The sequence below is a fragment of the Podarcis bocagei genome (genome assembly GCF_964188305.1).
Source record: "Podarcis bocagei genome assembly, chromosome: 14".
NCBI lineage: Eukaryota > Metazoa > Chordata > Lepidosauria > Squamata > Lacertidae > Podarcis > Podarcis bocagei.
The window spans coordinates 41,047,477-41,066,469 of NC_138139.1; the positions used below are offsets into that span (position 1 = coordinate 41,047,477).

The window sequence follows — 18,993 nt, forward strand, 5'->3', positions numbered from 1 at the left end:
TGGAGATCCTGGGCCACAGGGGGGTTAGGCTGACCTCAACCAGAGCCAGGGCTTTTTCGGCTGTGGCCCCAATCTGGTGGAACGCTCTGTCACAAGAGACTAGGGCCCTGTGGGACTTGACATCTTTCCGCAGGGCCTGCAAGACAGAGCTGTTCCACCAGGCCTTTGGCCAAGGCACAGTCTGACCCCTTCCTTTGGTAATCCTCACAGAACTCTAGCCCAATGGTTGCCATGAATTTGATTTTGAATTGATTTTAAAATGAATTGATTTTAGAATGTTGTGTTACTTTCATTGTTGTTAGCTGCTCTGATCCCAGCTTCGGCTGGGGAGGGCAAGATATAAATAAAATTATTTATTATTATTATTATTATTATTATTATTATTATTATTATTATTATTACCAGATTCTGCCTCTGGACATTACCAGAGACAGCCATGTATATCAACAGGTAAAATCAAGTGTCAGGGACTGGCTGGAGGCAGAGGAGTGGTGAGAGGCACCAGCTGGGGAAACCCCTAGGGAACCCCTGAAGGAAAAAGGCTGGGAGCCAGGGGATTGGTGGTGGGATGATAATGAGTGGTCAGAGGGAGAAGAGGGAGCAGATTGGGGGGAGGAGGAAGTGTTGGAAGCAGAAGAGGCAACAGGATTTAGTGAGCAGGAAGGCACTGGGGCAGAGAGCAGTACAGATTTGGAGGCGGAAGCAGAGGCTGGAGAGGAAGAGGGCCAAGAGGCAGTGATGAGGCAGGCTGCTGAAGAAGCCAGGGGGTCTTGCTCTCCTGCTGTGACCAGCTATGCTCCTCCCTTGTCTCCCAGGATCAGAAGAGGCACGAAGAGGGAGAAGCAGAGACAGACAAGGCGACGGAATCTCAGATTGCTTGAGAGGGACCCTCAGGAGGAGGAGACTTAGAGAAATGTGGGAAGGTGGGGGCCTTCAGTCTGTACTTACAGGGGTGAGACCTACCCTAGGGGATGAGTCGCTTTGCTCACGAGGCCTGGCCTCCTGAGCTGTCTTGTTTCTTTGATGCTGTTTGCATTATGGCTGCCTGCCCCTGAAACCCACTCCTGGCATCAAGACAGAAGAAATCAAAGAGGTTCCCTAGCCTTTTACAGACCTTGACCATGGGTCTGCTTCAAAAGCTCCTTGCAAAAAAAGAGAGAGAGAGAGAGAGAGAGAGAGAGAGAGAGAGAGAGAGAGAGAGAGTGATTGAGAGATTTAAAGGCAGGTTTATACCTTGGCTTGATATAGCCATTGACGAAAAAATTGCTCCGTTGTCTAAAGTCCATATTGCCTTGGATTGCTGCACTGACTGCTGCTGAGGCATTTAAAGCCAAGAGGATGGGCAAACCCGAGATTGCTGGGAACAGCAGTTCCTCTGTGGCCAAACTCAGCCTCTTATTGAACTGGACTTCTTGACCCTGTTGGAAATGGTTACATAAAAACATAAAATGGTAGTGCAATAATATCCACGATGGCTAAGCACTTGTTTGTTGGCACAATTACCATCTCCAGTGCTGGCACCGTACAACAGCAAGCCAACAAATGCTTTGGGCCCTACGCGACTATAGTTACATAGACCAGGTGTAGGCAAACTCATCCCTCCAGATGTTTTGGGACTACAACTCCCATCATCCCTAGCTAACAGGACCAGTGGTCAGGGATGATGGGAGTTGTAGTCCCAAAACATCTGGAGGGCTGAGTTTGCCTAAGCCTGACACACATTTATCGCTCACCTTTCCTTCAAGGCAGCATGCATGGCTCTTCAACTAGTGGTGCTGTCAGAGCAGGATATGGGGGCAGATGTTCAGGACCCACACAGCAAAATGGCAGATAGGTTCCCAAATGCAGCATTCTGACATAATCTAAAGAGCCCCTCCCCACCAAAAGACCATCAAGTCCAGTGCTCTATCCCCCTCTCATTGTGTTTTTAAAACTATCCTGTGAGGTTGGCTAGACAGAGAGTATGAGTGGCCCAGTTCCACTGAACGTCAAGGCTGAGTGGGGATTCAAATCTGGGCTTTCCTGTTTCCAGTATGGACACTCAAACCCAGGTTCGCATAACCTCTTGCCCTGCAGTTGTTATCGGGCCTCAGTTCCCACCATCTCTGACAGAAGCACTGGTTCCAGGGGGCTGAGGCACTGTGGGCCCCCTCAGTAGGTATTTTTAGGGGGCCTGGTCTCCCGATTGTTGGAGCAACATCAGGACATTGTGTGACACCATGTGTGCAACATTGCAATGTTGCACAATGTGATGTTGGGCCGCCTCAATGCGCTTCAGAAAATGGCGCCTCTGGTCTCTGAGCATAGGCCATGCTGGATGGATTTGGATTTGATATCCCACTTTATCACTACCCAAAGGAGTCTCAAAGCGGCCAACATTCTCCTTTCCCTTCCTCCCCCACAACAAACACTCTGTGAGGTAAGTGGGGCTGAGAGACTTCAAAGAAGTGTGACTAGCCCAAGGTCACCCAGCAGCTGCATGTGGAGGAGCGGAGACACGAACTCGGTTCACCAGATTACGAGTCTACCCCTCCTAACCACTATACCACACTGGTTCTCCATGGATGGAGCTGGTGGGATGGTTGGAGCTGGTGGAAGCTGGAGTCAAACATCAATGAAAGCACCAGGCCCCACTGGCCTGCTCCGACCATTCACGATTCCCTTACCTTTAGCAGTTTTACCACTAGTTCCACAAGGTTCAGGTAATAGAGTTTTGCTTGACTTCTCAGATCCACGCAGTCCAAAACAGCAAGCTCATTCCCAAAGACTTTTATGCTCAGACTACATTTTGGTTTCTTCTTCTTTCCCATCCTTTTGGTGAACTGATGCAGAAGGAAAGAGAAAAGGGGGTGGGGAGTGGTGTGTGTGAAGCAACTACATCAAATAGTGGTAGAAAGTAATTCTGAAACAAACCCCCAAGTGATCTATTGTTAAAAAGGGATAATGATGTGTATGCAAAGTGCCAGAGATCTCAGAATGAGGACTCCATGTCAGGGATGAGCCAAAGGCAACTATCAGGTGGGAGCAAGGAACTGGAACCAAGGAATAGGCTAAAAACACACCAGTTAGGAAACTGTCATTACTCAGGAAGAGCCCCTGCTACCTGTATTGCCTCAGTCCAAGAATGACTCAGAGGATTTCTAGCTCAGAAGGCCTACAGCCAGAGTCTCCCTTGTTTTCTCAGAGTAAACAACTGCTAAATCAGGCTGTGGCCTTTAATGCGAAGAACTTCCTCTCCACAAGGGCAGAACAAGCCCTGGAGACAAAGCTAAGAAGGCTCAGTCTGAGAAGGAGTGTTGCTGAAGCAATATGTGAAGCATACTCCCGTAACGTCCAATCAACCCTAAAAAGTGCTCACTAATGGTTCCTTGTCATCCTCAAAAAAGGTGACAAGTGAGATGCCACAGGGTTCTGTTCTGGGCCTGTTGTTATTCAACGTCTTTATAAACGACTCGGGTGAAGGAATTGAGGGGCTGATCATCAAATTTACAGAGGACACCAAACTGGGAAGTGTAGCTAATGCTGCAGAAGACAGAATCGGGATTCAAGATGACCTTAACAGATTGGAGAACTGGACCCAAGCTAACAAAATGAATTTCAATGTAAGGTTCTGCACTTAGACAGGAATAGCCAGCAGCACAAAATTAAGATGGGGGACGCCTGGCTTGCCAGTAGTACATGTGAAAAGGATCTAGGGGTCTCAGCAGAGCGCAAGCTTAACATGAGTCAACAGTGTGATGCAGCAGAGGAAAAAAAGGTAATGCTGTTCTAGGCTGCATCAAGAGAAGTATAGTGTCCAGATCAAGGGAAGTAATACTACCACTCTATTCAGACCCCATCTCAAGCACTGTGTCCAGTTCTGGGCACCATAATTTAAAAAGCATATGGACAAGCTGGAATGTGTACAGAGGAAGACGACCAAGATGGAACCAAGCCTTATGAGGAATGGTTGAGGGAGTTGGGTACATTTAGCCTGGAAAAGAGGAGATTGAGAGGAGATATGATAGCCATCCTGAAATATCTAAAGGGCTGTCCCATGGAAGATGGAACAAGTTTGTTTTCTCCTGCTCTGGAGGGTAGGACTCAAACAAATGGATTCAAGTTGCAAGAAAGGACTCAACATCAGCAAGGACTTGCTGACAGGAAGAGCTGTTTGACATTGGAACGGACTCCCTTGGAAGGTGGTAGACTTTTCAATCTTGGGGGTTTCTAGGCAGAGGTTGGATGGCCATTTGTTATGGATATTTTAGCAAAGATTCCTGCATTTCAGGGAGATGGACTAGATGACCCTTGGGGTCCCTTTCAACTCTACACTTCTATGATTCTATGAACGTATTCAGCCCAAACTGTCCAAGGAGCTCTCCAAGGTTCCCCCATTTCTATTGATGTTAGCATTTGCAATAAAACACTATGGAACATTGTGCTGTTTTGCCTTCCTCTGACTCAGAGGACTCCAGCTCAAAAAGCCTGAGTGCAACCAGAATCTCTCTCACAATGTCCGAACAAACAGTTGCTACACCAGGCTGGATCCCTTTAAATGAAGAGTTTCCTCTCTGCAAAAATGGATCTAGCCAAGAACACAGAACTGCAGCTTTTATTTAAAGCTCAGCCTGAGAATGTCTGTTGCTGATGCAATAGTGGTACCTCGGGTTACATATGCCTCGGGTTACATAAACCTCAGGTTACAGACTCCGCTAATCCAGAAATAGTACCTCAGGTTAAGAACTTTGCTTCAGGACGAGAACAGAAATCGTGCTCCAGCAGCGTAGTGGCAGCAGGAGGCCCCATTAGCTAAAGTGGTGCTTCAGGTTAAGAACAGTTTCAGGTTAAGAACGGACCTCCGAAATGAATTATGCACTTAACCTGAGGTACCACTGTATTTGAACTTAGAATATGTTCAGTTTGAATCTTGTGTGGAGCTGTCCGACGTATCATTGTTTCTACTGAGGTTAGCACTCACAACAGAACACTATGGATTCCACATATTAAGTTACCTTTTTGGCTAACTCACTCATCTTATTGTACTGCCCACTTGGGCACTTCTGCTTTTCCTTTCTTGCGCTGGGCTTTCTTTCTTTAGATGATGGATCATTTCTCTCAAATGTTGGTTTATTCAGAGAAGTCTTACGTCCTGTCTCAATGGGAGGTTCTGCCTTGTGGAATCTCCCTTTGGCGTCTTCAGCTGGATGGAGGCCAAATAACTTTTGCACGATATCTTCCATGTTCCCTAACCTTATGGCAATCTAAGAAACGACAGACGGTATTTAGAAGGCCATTGATAAGAACATCCCTGCACATTAGCACAAAAGGAAATGCAGGATAGTTTACTGGGTGATCATGGTCCAATTATTTCTCTCCTAATACAGGCAACTCCCTTTTTATGCAGCGGTTGCATTCTGGGCATTTGCACGCGTCGGTGGAGTGTGCATAAGATCGCCCTTCCCTATTACACCCCGTTATGTCCTGCCCCTGTTACGCCCTCTTCTGGGTTCAAAATGAACCACGCATCAGTGGTCCCACATCAATTGAACACATGCAAAATGAAGGGGGAGGGAAAGAACATGTGCAAAATGGTTGCTGCCTGTATATATTTTCCTAAGGGTGTTGTCATGCTGCAGTTCATGTGGCCAACAACAGATGGTGCTACAAATTACACTGGGATTACAGCTCTCACAGCTGCTGGACCATCACAGAAGCATTGGATGGTGGGGAGGAGGGAACTGGAGATGTTTAAACAGATGAATTTTCTTTTCATAACCAACCACTTATTTGCTAACGTTTTATTGATGTTTTAAATTCTGTTTTATGTATAATTGTCTGATTTTATTTATATTCGGATATATTTTATGGACGTGCAAATTGCGAACATTTAAATCTGTCAATAAAAACAAACTATAAACAAATCCTATTGACACAAACTGCTCACAGAATTTAGCTATCAGTATGTTTCGGAGGGGAACTTGCCTCCAGGAGATTGATAGCCCGTCCCAGTGCATGGATGGTCAAATTCATTGCTATTGAGCGTGGGATGAAAGACTCTGGTGAAAAGATGAGCTGGGCCTCGACGTTTGTGCTTGCAGCTGCTGCAAAGTGAAAATGTCAAGATACCTGGTCAGTCAAAAGTTTTGTCACAGTTTGGTTTAGGTGGTTGGCTGTACCCATGGGCTGTCCCACTACAAGGCTGCAGAGTGCCTTTTCTTTTCTTCATTTGCTGGCTTGGGATAGCTCAGTTGGTAGAGCATGAGACTCTTAATCTCAGGGTTGTGGGTTTGAGTCCCAAGTTGGGCGAAAGATTCCTGCATTGCAGGGGGTTGGGACTACATCACCCTTGGGGTCTCTTCCAACTCTACACATCTATGATTCTATTATTCGGATGCTGCTTTAGCCACAAAAACAAAGTTGTGCAAAAATGTTCTAACATGTGTAACCACAGTCTGTCAGTAAAGCAGAATAAGTGCTATGTGAGCTAAATCTGAGAGCAAACAACTATTCCAGTAACCTGCTGAAATATTGCTTTGAGCTTTTTGTAATTTTTCACTATGTTTGAGGAAGTTAATAATTGTTTTCTGTGTGACATTTACTGTACAAATATTATATGAAAATAAAATAAAATTTTCCAGTAGCACCTTAGAGACCAACTAAGTTAGCTCTTGGTATGAGCTTTTGTGTGCATGCACACTTCTTCAGATACGAAGAAGGGCCAGCAGTGCCCTTCAGCTCTCTCTATTGGACAAACAGGCCAAACCCTATGCCAAAGGATAAATGGACACAAATCTGACATCAGGAATCACAAAACAGAGAAGCCAGTAGGAGAACAGTCTCCCAGGACATTCAGTATAGGATCTCAAAGCTGCCGTCTTATTACAAAAGAATATCAGAAATAAACTTGAAATAGAAGTTGCTGAATTACAACTTACCACTAAACTGAAAGGGACGCAGGTGGCACTGTTGGTTAAACCACAGAGCCTAGGACTTGCCAATCAGAAGGTCGGCGGTTCAAATCCCTGCAATGGGGTGAGCTCCCGTTGCTCGGTCCCTGCTCCTGCCAACCTAGTAGTTCGAAAGCACGTCAAAGTGCAAGTAGATAAATAGGTAGCACTCCGGCGGAAAGGTAAACAGCGTTTCCGTGTGCTGCTCTGGTTCTCCAGAAGCGGCTTAGTCTTGCTGGCCACATGACCCGGAAGCTGAACGCCGGCTCCCTCGGCCAATAAAGCGAGATGAGCGCCGCAACCCCAGAGTCGGCCACGGCTGGACTTAATGGTCAGGAGTCCCTTTACCTTTACCTTACTAAACTGAAAACTATGGAGAGATGTGGTCTGAATAGAAATATTGGATTCTTGTCTCATTACATATGCTAAAGCTATTTTTGGTCATCTGCATACTATCCCTTGCTTTTTCCTGTAGGACTAATTGCAGTCGTTAACAGTTGTCAACAGGTTTACCATACCCATTGAGCCATCACCCATCTCCTACTAACCTTCTGAGAAAACCCCACCCCACCCTCCCACTATATATAAGGGTCTGGTGACTCCTGTTTCAGTGTATCTGAAGAAGTGTGCATGCACACGAAAACTTATACCCAGAACAAACCTAGCTGGTCTCTAAGGTGCATTAGACCAACACGGTTACCTACCTGAATCAAATATTATACACTTTGTTTCATGCTCAGAAGACTCGTTGTCACAAACGTGTTAAGGGACCTCTCCCTGGCACACTTTTGAATAAAGAAGCGCTTCAGGAATGTGAGGCAAAAAAATAAAATAAAATTGTCTTGCGGTTTGATTTCCACAACACTTTGTACAGGGAAAGCCAGAGGTTTTCTACATAGATCCAGAAGGAAGAATTGGCAGGTGGGTCACTGTGTCTTACTGGGAGAGAGACAGGGAGCACTGGTTCGGCTTCACCAGTGCATCTGCAACACACTGATCTCTCCACTGCTTTGCCCCTTCCCCTCCTGGTAGGCATAAGCGACTCACCTGCCAGGGAGCTAGCAAAGCAGGTCTGCCTCACCTGTCAGCTTCTTCCAGGACACATTCCAGCCTTGCAGTCAATGAGGGTTTGGGGTGGGGCTGTTGCATAGCTGTCAACCTTTCCCTTTTCATGCACGGAATCCTATTCGGAATAAGGGAATTTCCCTTAAAAAAAGGCAAACGTTGACAGCTATGGGCTGTTGAGTGAGGGGCATAGCCTGGAGGCACTAGAATTGGGAAAAAAGCTAGGCCTACCCACATGCTTGTTTTCATTGTGGAGGGATTTATTTTGTATCCTAATGGGTCTGGGGGTTGAGCTGAACCTCAGTGATGAGGTTGTTGGCCAACAAAAGAACTTGCTTAAGTGGTCAAATCTGCCAAACAAGTCTGGCTTTGTTACTTATAAGAGCTGGCCAAGTACAGGCCATTTGTTGCCATAGGAGCTAATGGTTGGAGACCCTTCTGGGAAAAGAGCGCTTTTTTGAGGAGGAAGAAAGTAATCCCCCTTTGGGGAAGGAGGATTACTTCCCCCCTCCATCCTCCCAGCCTATAGAGAGGGCTAATATAGGTTTATGTGTGAGCAGAGGCTTCAAATAAGAAGCCACATTGAAAATAGAACAACACACAAATTGAGCTGAGACCAAAAGGACTGAGTTGCTCTCTGTCAGGAACTGAAGGTCCTGGTAGTTGCCCTTGATACTTAATGAGGAGCAGAGAAGAAGTGTCTATATTGCAGAACTCTGGGAAGCTTCTGGTTACTTCACTGAAAGGGAAAAGATAAGCCAAATCTTTGGGGTGGGGGAAGCTATGACTGTTTGAAGTGGTATACCACTTATTTAAATGTATAGTGCTTTGCCCTTATGTTTGATCTAGGAATATACTGCACTGATCTATAACAGTGGGCATCCACAGATTTTTTATTTTTTTTTGTGGGGAGGGGTTAAAGTAAAAAAAGAGGATGATTTCTCACAAATATCTTTTTGTCCAGGCTTTCCCTGATCCTATTTGATGTATTTGTATCTGCAAATTCCTGTTTTATATGCTTTTATATTGGTTTTAGGTTGTACCATTAACAACAACAACATTGTACACTGCTTAGAAATGTTTTAAAAATATGAATGGGTTTATCAATACTCATAAATAAATGGATGCATGAGTTAAATAAATGAATGAATTAAATTAAATTTAGAAATGAGAATAATTGTCTGTACATTTTGCCCTATATCTTAGGTTCTATAAATGCTAGAAACCTACTATTTTTCAAAATGAGAGGATCTGGGGATTATCGTTCATTCAGATGCTTGTGGTCTGATCTATAAAGTTAAAATTGAAGGCGTCATTGATCACTCATTCATTGTGAAGTCCATAAGATACAGATGTTTAAAAACCTACCTGAGTGGAAGGTAACATCTGAATATGAAGAAAACTTCCATGTCTCCCCCTCAAATTCTTTGTCAATGATGTCATTAGGAAGGGAATTTTTAAGATGCTGCTTCAGTGGGTCATCTGTTTCCAGAAGTTCAGAGAGGTGACGCCAGACAAAGGAACCCACTTAAAATCAAATAAGAGACAGGTGTAAACCTAAAGAACAGGTTTGGTTTAGGGAGACATAAGCAAAACCTGCAATGTATTCTCAGATCCTAATAAGAGTTAGGAAACCAGGAAGCTGCTGAATCATTATACTGAATCCTACCATTGTTCCATCCAGCTTAGTATTGCATTGAACCCGCAACCTTCTGCATGCCAAAGCAGATGCCTGACCCACTGAGCTATGGCCCTTCCCTCTCCTTTTGAAGGTTCCACTTCACCCTCCTCCAGGGAGGCCACGTCATACACTCCCTCTTTCCATTTGTCTTCTCCAAGTGATTCTCAACATTCAATGGCTACTGGGCATGCTCAGCTCTCCTTGGGCTGCTGCTTCCCCCGCCGCCCAGGGGTGGGCTATTTTTAATTTTTTATTACTTTTGCAAACCTCAGAGTTACTCTGGGCACGCCTATACCTTCATTTTGTTCCTTATTCGTTCCAGCTGGACTACATATCTATTAGTACTCATCACCTGAGTTTTCTATTAGATGTAGTAATCAAGATCTGAACTCCACCATCGACCCGGAGTTCAGGGGCCAGCAGTACAAGTTGTTGTGTTCAGTGAATTACTGGATGCATGAAGCTGGGGGCACTGTCTTACAGTGGTTCCGCTCATTCCTCCTCAGCCGTGTTCAGAAAGTGGTGGGGGGGGGATGAGTGTTCAGACCCCTGGGCTCTCACTTGTGGGGTGCCTCAGGGTTCTGTCCTCTCCCCCATGCTTTTCAACATCTACATGCAGCCGCTGGGAGAGATCATCAGGGGGTTTGGGCTGGGTGTTCATCAGTATGCAGATGATACCCAGCTCTACCTTTCTTTCAAATCAGAACCAGTGAAGGCGGTGACAGTCCTGTGTGAGTGTCTGGAGGCGGTTGGAGGATGGATGGCGGCAAACAGATTGAGATTGAATCCTGACAAGACAGAAGTACTGTTTCTGGGGGACAGGAGGCGGGCAGGTGTGGAGGATTCCCTGGTCCTGAATGGGGTAACTGTGCCCCTGAAGGACCAGGTGCGCAGCCTGGGAGTCATTTTGGACTCACAGCTGTCCATGGAGGCACAGGTTAAATCCATGTCCAGGGCAGCTGTGTACCAGCTCCATCTGGTACGTAGGCTGAGACCCTATCTGCCTGCGGACTGCCTCGCCAGAGTGGTGCATGCTCTGGTTATCTCCCGCTTGGACTACTGCAATGTGCTCTACGTGGGGCTACCTTTGAAGGTGACCCAGAAACTACAACTAATCCAGAATGCAGCAGCCAGACTGGTGACTGGGAACGGCCGCCGAGACCATATAACACCGGTCTTGAAAGACCTACATTGGCTCCCAGTACGTTTCCGAGCACAATTCAAAGTGTTGGTGCTGACCTTTAAAGCCCTAAACGGCCTCGGTCCAGTATACCTGAAGGAGCGTCTCCACCTCCATCGTTCTACCCGGACACTGAGGTCCAGCACCAAGGGCCTTCTGGCGGTTCCCTCACTGCGAGAAGCCAAGTTACAGGGAACCAGGCAGAGGGCCTTCTCGGTAGTGGTGCCCTCCCTGTGGAACGCCCTCCCACCAGATGTCAAAGAGAACAACAACTACCAGACTTTTAGAAGACATCTGAAGGCAGCCCTGTTTAGGGAAGCTTTTAATGTTTGATGTATCATAGTATTTTAATATTCTTTTGGAAGCCGCCCAGAGTGGCTGGGGAAACCCAGCCAGATGGGCAGGGTATAAATAATAAATTATTTATTATTATTATTATTATTATTATTATTATTATTATTATTATTATTATTATTATCTAGGCCTCTGTCATTTTTTCCAGCTCTTCCATCTGACCTTGCACACCCAGAGCTTACCCTCTCTGCCATCCTGCTTCTGTTGAAGCACTGCTAATTCATTTAATTACGTACAGCGGTACCTTGGTTCTTGAACTTAATCCATTCCGGGAGTCCATTCGACTCCCGAACCCATTCGAAAATCAAGGTGTGGCTTTTGATTGGCTGCAGGAGCTTCCTGAAGCCAATCAGAAGCCAAGGCAGCCGCGTTGGATATTCAGCTTCCGGAAAAGGTTCGCAAACCGGAACACTTATTTCTGGGTTTGCGGCATTCAGGAGCTGATTTGTTTGGGAGCCAAGCCATTCAGGAACCAAGGTACCACTGTAGTTCCTTGATGCTACAACTCTGGGCCAGCAAGGAGAGAGTCAGTGCAGGAAGCTAGGGGGAAACAGACAGGATCCCTCACCCGAATTGCCCCTCATTTTCAATAAAGTACACAAGAAAAACCCTTCTCAGAATTCCCTTGGGTAGCTGTGACCAGGCTGAGGCTCAATATTTTAATGGTTGCACCTTACCTTGGCTGGATTTCTCCTCCTGCAAAGTCCATTTAACTTGGTGAAATAATTCTTCACTGGGACATTTCATGGCCATGAGATAAGAAGCTATTCTTATTTCTACATCCTCATTGTAGGCTTGATACAGACGGACTAATGTAGCATGCTAAAATGGAAGGAAGTAAGCAAAAGAAACAGTGCAGTTCCTCTGGGAAAGGGCCTTCTCTGTGGCAGCCCCTAAGTTTGGTGAATGCTGAAGATGAACCTCTTTACCTTGGCCTTTGACACCTGAGATATGTGCGTTTTAGGACCCGCCTACCACCACCCCTCTTGACTTGCTGCCCCAACCTGGTTCTCAGCCACATTGTGTACATCTTATTTTACCATGATACAGTGGCCAAAAATAGCACAGGAAAGCCAACCGCACGCCACCTACGTTGGCTGCACAAGGAACACGTCGGAAGGCCTCTATGGCAGCCAGTCGGATTTCTGTAGGGTTGCTTTTCAGCATCGCACAGGAACTCAGGACGGGTACAAGACGTGCTGCTGCAAGTCCTGCATTTCCAATTGCTTTTAAAATTAGTTCCACCTGAAAATTCAAAATGAAGTTGAAATAAAGTGCCTTCTTTTTAAAAATCATTTATATCGCCCTCTCCCCCCCCCCCAAGCAGATCAGAGCACTGCACAGCTAAAACTTTTATGGTAAACCATGGGTTCCCCAATTTCATTTAGCTGCAGTTTAACTGTACACCTGAACCCTAAACTGTATAATCTTGCCTACAGTTTATTGAAGCAAGGCAGCTTCATAAACCATGGTTTGAAGTTGGCTTCTTTCCAACAAACCATACTTAAAATTAACCAGAGTTTGTTGGGTTTGGTTGATGATGCAAGCAGCAGTTAAGAATGCTAGGGGAAACTTGAAAGTCCTTGGGACAGAGATGCTGGAGGATGAGCGGAAGAAGGAAGAACATGAGCCCTGTAGGAGGCGATGGCTTATCATGGCTGCGATCCAAAACGGAACTTCAAAATCTGAATATTCATCTATTTTCAATAGGTGACATTTCAGTTCTACTAAAGGCTCAACAAGACATGCTGTTAAAGTGAAAACAGAAGCTGATCTTTCAAGTTGCTTCAGAACTACCTACCTGGCTGATACCTACTGACTCATGCAAGGTACATTTTCTTCCCAGGTATCCCTCCAGAATCCGCATAATGCCCCCAACAGCAGGCTCATGGTCACAGTCATTTCTCGTGGAACAGAAGTGATTTACCAGGGCAGTTATTCCTAAAAAGGCACTCTGTCTCCTTCGTGGTGACTGTAGCAGAGGCTGGAAATATGCATAAACACAGGTTTGTGGTTACAGTAAATCAGGGATGGGCAGACTTCAGGCTTGTGAAATCTACTTTAATTCAAAACTCAAGGTCCACCGACTGGATCCAGGTATGAAATAATGGCTCAGGGAACAATGTAGAATGTTGGAAGATGGTGCTTCACACCTAGCTCAAGAATTTCATTATGAAAGAAGGACTCAGGTCCACTGTCCCATCACACAATATCCACTCCTGTTTTCTCCCCAGACCTGTCTTCATCTCAGCAGCTGAATCTGTTATTGCTGTTAAGTAATTGGGAGTGAGAACCTACAGTATTGGCGACCCATCTCACATCAGCCAGACTACATGGCTGAAGCTGTCCTTTTTGGTTTTCTCTCCACTTCTCATTTTTCAAAGCTTGAGAGTTCAGTTCCCCACATTTCCACAGCAGTTTGTACATTAAAAAAAATTCTCATGGAAATCCATCAGTGTTTTAGTGCGAATTTCTCATAATATACACAACTTTTGCATGGGATTTTGCCTCTAATGTACACATTTTTGCAAAATGCTGCCCCCAATACAATCCTTTGTTGTATGCTGCTTTCACTAATGTGTGCATTTCTATGCACACCTTACACAAGGATATGCATTTCTATAGATAGGGTATAGCTGGAGAAACGCACTTCAAAATTTGGAGAAGTGTGAATTTCAAAAGATGGCTTCGTTTTGGTATGCATATTGTTTCAGAATGTGCAAATCAGGGAGGTTCGCCTTTAAATGTGAAGGTGGATTTGGTTTCTTCCCCATCCCTACACTTGCACCTTGTATAAGGTGCCATGCACATCTGTGACAATCCATCATGACAACCAACCAATGGGAACTGCAACCAAAATGTTGCCGGGTGAAGCGCTGCTCTTCAGAACTCCAGCCAAGTGTGAATTAAATCGGCCCACCTTTAAATGCAAACATAACTATATTTCTTCCCCATCCCTATCTTCAGTTATCCACCCAAATTCCAAGACCATAGCCAAGGGTGTATGTCCCATTCCATACACATGTATACGGTGCCTCTACAGAAATAGGGACGATTCATAGAATTGTAGAGTTGGAAGGGATCACAAGAGCCATCGAGTCAAATCCCCTGCAATGCAGGAATCTTTCACCCAAAGTAGGGCTTAAACCTGCAACCCTGGAATTAAGAGTCTCATGCTCTACAGACTGAGCTATCCAATTTGACTCAGCTAAATTTCACTTCCGTGCTTACAGCCAGAGCATCAATCATGCCTGCAGTAGGCTCAGGGATGAAGGAGAGGGACCAAAGGAATGATTCCATCTTGTCCTCGTCTACTTCTTCAGAGACGATCATCTCTTTCATCAGGACCACACAGGCCTCGGTGGCGCAGGAGGGGAGAGCGTCCACTAGAGGTTGCCTGAAAGGAACCCCAAAAGAAAAGCATATCTGATTTGACCCAAGAGGAACATAGAAAGTTGCCTAATGAGTCCTCACCATTGGTCTATCTAGATCAGTACTGCACACACGGACTGGCAGCAGCTCTCCAGAGTTTCATGCAAACGTTTCTACCAGCCCTACTTGGAGATACCAGGGATTGAACCTGGAGCTTTTGCAGATGCTCTATGACTGAGCTACAGGATGGAAATAAATATATAGTTTTGAAGTATCTGTTTTTGCTGCTAGTTGCAGAAACATTGGGTTGCATTCAATTAACTTTTAATCAGAGTAGACACATTGAGATTAATGGACCTAAGAACATCACAACCCTTAATTCCAATGGGTTTACTCTGAATAAAAGTTAGCTGAACAAACCCCATTGGCTGTTATCTTCTTCCTGAAATCTCTAAGGTGGGTGGGTCCCACGGAATGATCATGGTTCTTCCTTGAGAGTGTCACAACTCTTGCTGCTGCTGTTCTTCAACCACTCCTTCACAGCTTGCATGTTGAGTGGATGAATAATTTTTCAGGCCAATTTTCAGCAACCTAGTGTAGTCCACAAACATCTGGAGGGCAAGCCTCATCCCTCCTGGCATTGGTCATGTGGACTGGAGCTGATGGGAGTTGCAATCCATCAACACTGAAAGATCACCAGGATCTTGATGGCTGTGTAAATCATATGCAGTTCTGTGTCCCTTCTTAGATCTTCTTTTTGCCAATGGATAAATGACTGCCTCAGGCAACACAAAATACTAAATACACAGGGGTGGTACGAGTTCTAGGCAACTGGAGGGCACCAGGGATGGACAGCCTGGGTGAAAGGCGCAGAAAAGCTCTTGGAGTTCAGAGCTGGCAAATCTACCCAGACCAAACGGCCATTTTGAAGCTGTCTTACCAGTTGCCTTGACACTTCGATGAAGATCCCTGCCACAGGCTCAGCAAGGCACCAGCAGAGAGAAGCCGAAGTTCAAACACCAACGCCATGAACAGGTTGGCAGACTAGAAGGAAAGGAGGACAGAAATCTGCTTCACATGTCTGATCAACTGAACTGGTTGTCTTCAGCTCCGAAACCATCACCAAAGCTTTCAGGATCTCTGCCGGAGATGGTGGCATGGATTTTCTTTTATATATATATATAATTTTATTTGGTTTTACAAATTAAAGGCTACATTCAAAGTCTTAAGTAAAAAAAAAGGTAAGTAAACAAAGAATTATGGTGCTGGAGGAGACTCTTGAGAGTCCCATGGACTGCAAGAAGATCAAACCTATCCATTCTGAAGGAAATCAGCCCTGAGTGCTCACTGGAAGGACAGATCCTGAAGCTGAGGCTCCAATACTTTGGTCACCTCATGAGAAGAGAAGACTCCCTGGAAAAGACCCTGGAAAGATGGAGGGCACAAGGAGAAGGGGACGACAGAGGACGAGATGGTTGGATAGTGTTCTCAAAGCTACCAGCATGAGTTTGACCAAACTGCGGGAGGCAGTGGAAGACAGGAGTGCCTGGCATGCTCTGGTCCATCGGGTCATGAAGAGACAGACACGACTAAACGACTAAACAACAACAAACAAAGATTCACCCGAATCTCTGGACTTCCTCCCACCCTTTCATGGGTTCCATCTCTAGTCCTTTTCCGCTGCATATTTAAAGTCACTCCCATTTTTTAAGTATCCCATATAACCCTAGTTCTTGTTACACTATAAGTGTTATTCAAATCCTGCAAAAGAGTTCAATTGTTTACAGTGGACTCCAAGGTGAATTATGATTCCCCCCCCCCCATCTTTCATGGATTTTCATCTTGTCTGAGTCAGAGGGGCATAGCTTTCGATAGACCAAGATGTTGTTTTGCTACTAGTATGCATCCAGTTATAGGAGGTTGTGTTGTGGTGTGCCTATTGTATACATTGGGATATATATTTCTATGGTCCACCTAATCTTGTGAATGTAATTTGTTGTAATTTTTTATATATTTTAAATTGTTGAGGCTCACCCTAGAACCTTGAGGTGAAGGGCAGACTATTAAAACAACAACAACAACAACATAAATAATAGAATTGTTAGGTTGGAAGGGACCCCAAGGGTCATCCAGTCTAAGCCCCTGCAAAGCAGGAATGTATATAGTGATTGGTAGGTGTTTTGTATGATTAAAAATGGTAGAATAATAATAATAATAATAATAATAATAATAATAATAATAATAATAATAATAATAAATTTTATTTATATCCCGCCCTCCCCAGCCAAAGCTGGGCTCAGGGCGGCTAACAACAATAAAACAGTATAAAAGTATGGCATAAACAACACTCTAAAATCATTCATTATAAAATTAATTAATTCAGGCCACTGGCAACCATTGGGCCAGAGCTGCGCGAAGATTGCCGAGGGAGGGAGTCAGGCTGTGCCCTGGCCAAAGGCCTGGTGGAACAGCTCTGTCTTGCAGGCCCTGCGGAAAGATGTCAAGTCACGCAGAATGTATTAATGTTTATACTTTTAAATGTATTGTAAGCCACATGCCTTTGTATAATAAGCAACTAAGTAGACAGTCAAATAACTACCATCTGGAGCTCAGTACCACAAATGAAATGTGGAAAAAGCTAAGAAGCAAGCAAAGCAAGAGGAGTTCTTCCTGAAATACTTTTGAACACGGAAAGCAATTGAAGAACAAGAATATGGCCTTCCAGACATGCAACCAACATAACCACCGAAACCCCAACAAGTTGAATGACCCCCCCCCCCGGTCTCTTGCTACAACAGCGGCAAGAGTCTTGTTAGCACAAGGATGGAAGAAGGAGGAAATCCCAATGAAAGAACAATGGCAAGAAAAATTGAAGAGTTATGCAGAGTTGGCCAAGTTGACACATAAATTACAGGAGAAGGACAATCGTGACTTCAAGGAAGATTGGGAACTTTTTACAAATTACTTTAAAAAACAACAAAATGACTTGGACTCCTTGGCAGGTTTTGAATAAACATCCACAAATTTATTAATAGAATAAATGATAGATAAGGCAATGATATGTACAATTTTTAACATGCAGAGAATAATATGTGCAAATAAATCAGAGAAGAGAGTCTCAGGTGGGGGGGAGAGGGAGGGATGGGGAGGAATGAAATGGGGGGAAATAATGTAATTTATTATTTGGACTGATAATTTGTTCTGTTGAAATTGCTTAATAAAAAATATTTTTTTTTAAAAAAAAAACAACCTGGTCTCTGTTCTCAGTCCTAATGCTTTGGGGGATTTTAAAGGTAGCACCTTACAGTACATTCTTCTAATCATTCTCTTTTACTAATAAAAAATAATTGGGGTGAGTGGGTGGGAAACCTACTTACTACCCTAAATATTTATTTTTCCTCTTCCTCGGCCTGTGGAACCTTTGTAATTCCATCCAAAGTCTAAACGCTGCAATCCACCCAGCTACTCCCTGGAGGGAAGCAGCCATCTAAAAGACTTGTATTTGACATTGGGTAGGCCGTGGGATGAAAGAAAGGACTAATTGAAGAGGTGCTTCTGGCTTATTTCCTGATAAAAAGGATATTGGTTGATATTAAACAGAAGCACTTATTCCCTTCAAAGATCGCTATTTATTGACTGCCAGATGCTAGTGCTTCTAAGTGACGCAGCGGAGGCAGCGTTTGAAATGAGACCAGAAAAATGAATCTAGAACTGCACGTATATGTATAAGGAATTCTGTTCAAGTGTAACTTCCTTCCACCCACCCCTGATGCCCTGGCAAGGATGTTAGCAAAGTGCAGTCAAATTGCTTGCTCTCAGTTCCCATTTCAGTGGGAATGGGCAAATCTGTCAAGCTTTGGTTTCTCTGTTTCTTATTTTTAATTCGCATTTCCACATCCACTTGCATAGAGGGGATGTGTGTGTTTTCATGAAAATTCACCAGCATTTTAAGGCAAATTTCTCCTGACACGCACATTTTTAATGCATTCTTCCAAAACAACGACAACAATTGTGCTTATTAAATTTGTATACTGCTCTTCATCTGAAGATCTCAGGGCAGAAAAATGCAAAATGAGAAGACAAATTACAAAATGAAACAAAATAAAAAACAAACCGATAACCCCTCGCCCACAAACATGTTTAAAAAGCCATTAATATAATTTATAATTACAACTGCAAGGTGTAAGAGAATCCTTGGTGGAAGTGCAAAATAAAAGGAGATAAAAGATAAAAGGAGAAAAGTATCTCATTGTGGAGGAGAAGCAAAGATTCTCCTGATAAAGTGATTGAAACGTCAGGAAGCTGGTGTAAGTTCTTCATTTTGGAGGAAATTTACCAAATTGTTTGCAAGACTCTGTGCAAGCAAAGGAACATGATAAGAAGACTTTCAATCCCCCAAGTCACAGCTTGTT

The 18,993-nt window shown here is 44.4% G+C and overlaps 2 protein-coding genes across 2 annotated transcripts in view; both read right to left on the minus strand.

The window, feature by feature from the left end:
- LOC308572874 (uncharacterized protein) overlaps positions 1–5,239 on the minus strand; it is a 73,528-nt gene extending 68,289 nt beyond the window's left edge. The window contains exons 1-3 of the mRNA XM_081169313.1: positions 4,995–5,239; positions 2,667–2,822; positions 1,234–1,418 (exon numbers count right to left, since the gene is read on the minus strand). Coding sequence (XP_081025439.1) covers positions 1,234–1,418; positions 2,667–2,822; positions 4,995–5,222 — 569 coding nt within the window. The 5' untranslated portion in view covers positions 5,223–5,239. The remainder of the gene's footprint in view (positions 1–1,233; positions 1,419–2,666; positions 2,823–4,994) is intronic.
- Positions 5,240–5,931: 692 nt separating this feature from the next.
- Positions 5,932–18,993, minus strand: part of LOC308572867 (vitellogenin-like) — a gene marked incomplete at its 3' end in the record, with an annotated part of 37,786 nt that continues 24,724 nt past the window's right edge. The window contains exons 9-15 of the mRNA XM_081169296.1: positions 15,522–15,625; positions 14,441–14,606; positions 13,011–13,193; positions 12,302–12,454; positions 11,887–12,031; positions 9,363–9,521; positions 5,932–6,083 (exon numbers count right to left, since the gene is read on the minus strand). Of these exons, the coding sequence (XP_081025422.1) occupies positions 5,932–6,083; positions 9,363–9,521; positions 11,887–12,031; positions 12,302–12,454; positions 13,011–13,193; positions 14,441–14,606; positions 15,522–15,625 (1,062 nt within the window). The remainder of the gene's footprint in view (positions 6,084–9,362; positions 9,522–11,886; positions 12,032–12,301; positions 12,455–13,010; positions 13,194–14,440; positions 14,607–15,521; positions 15,626–18,993) is intronic.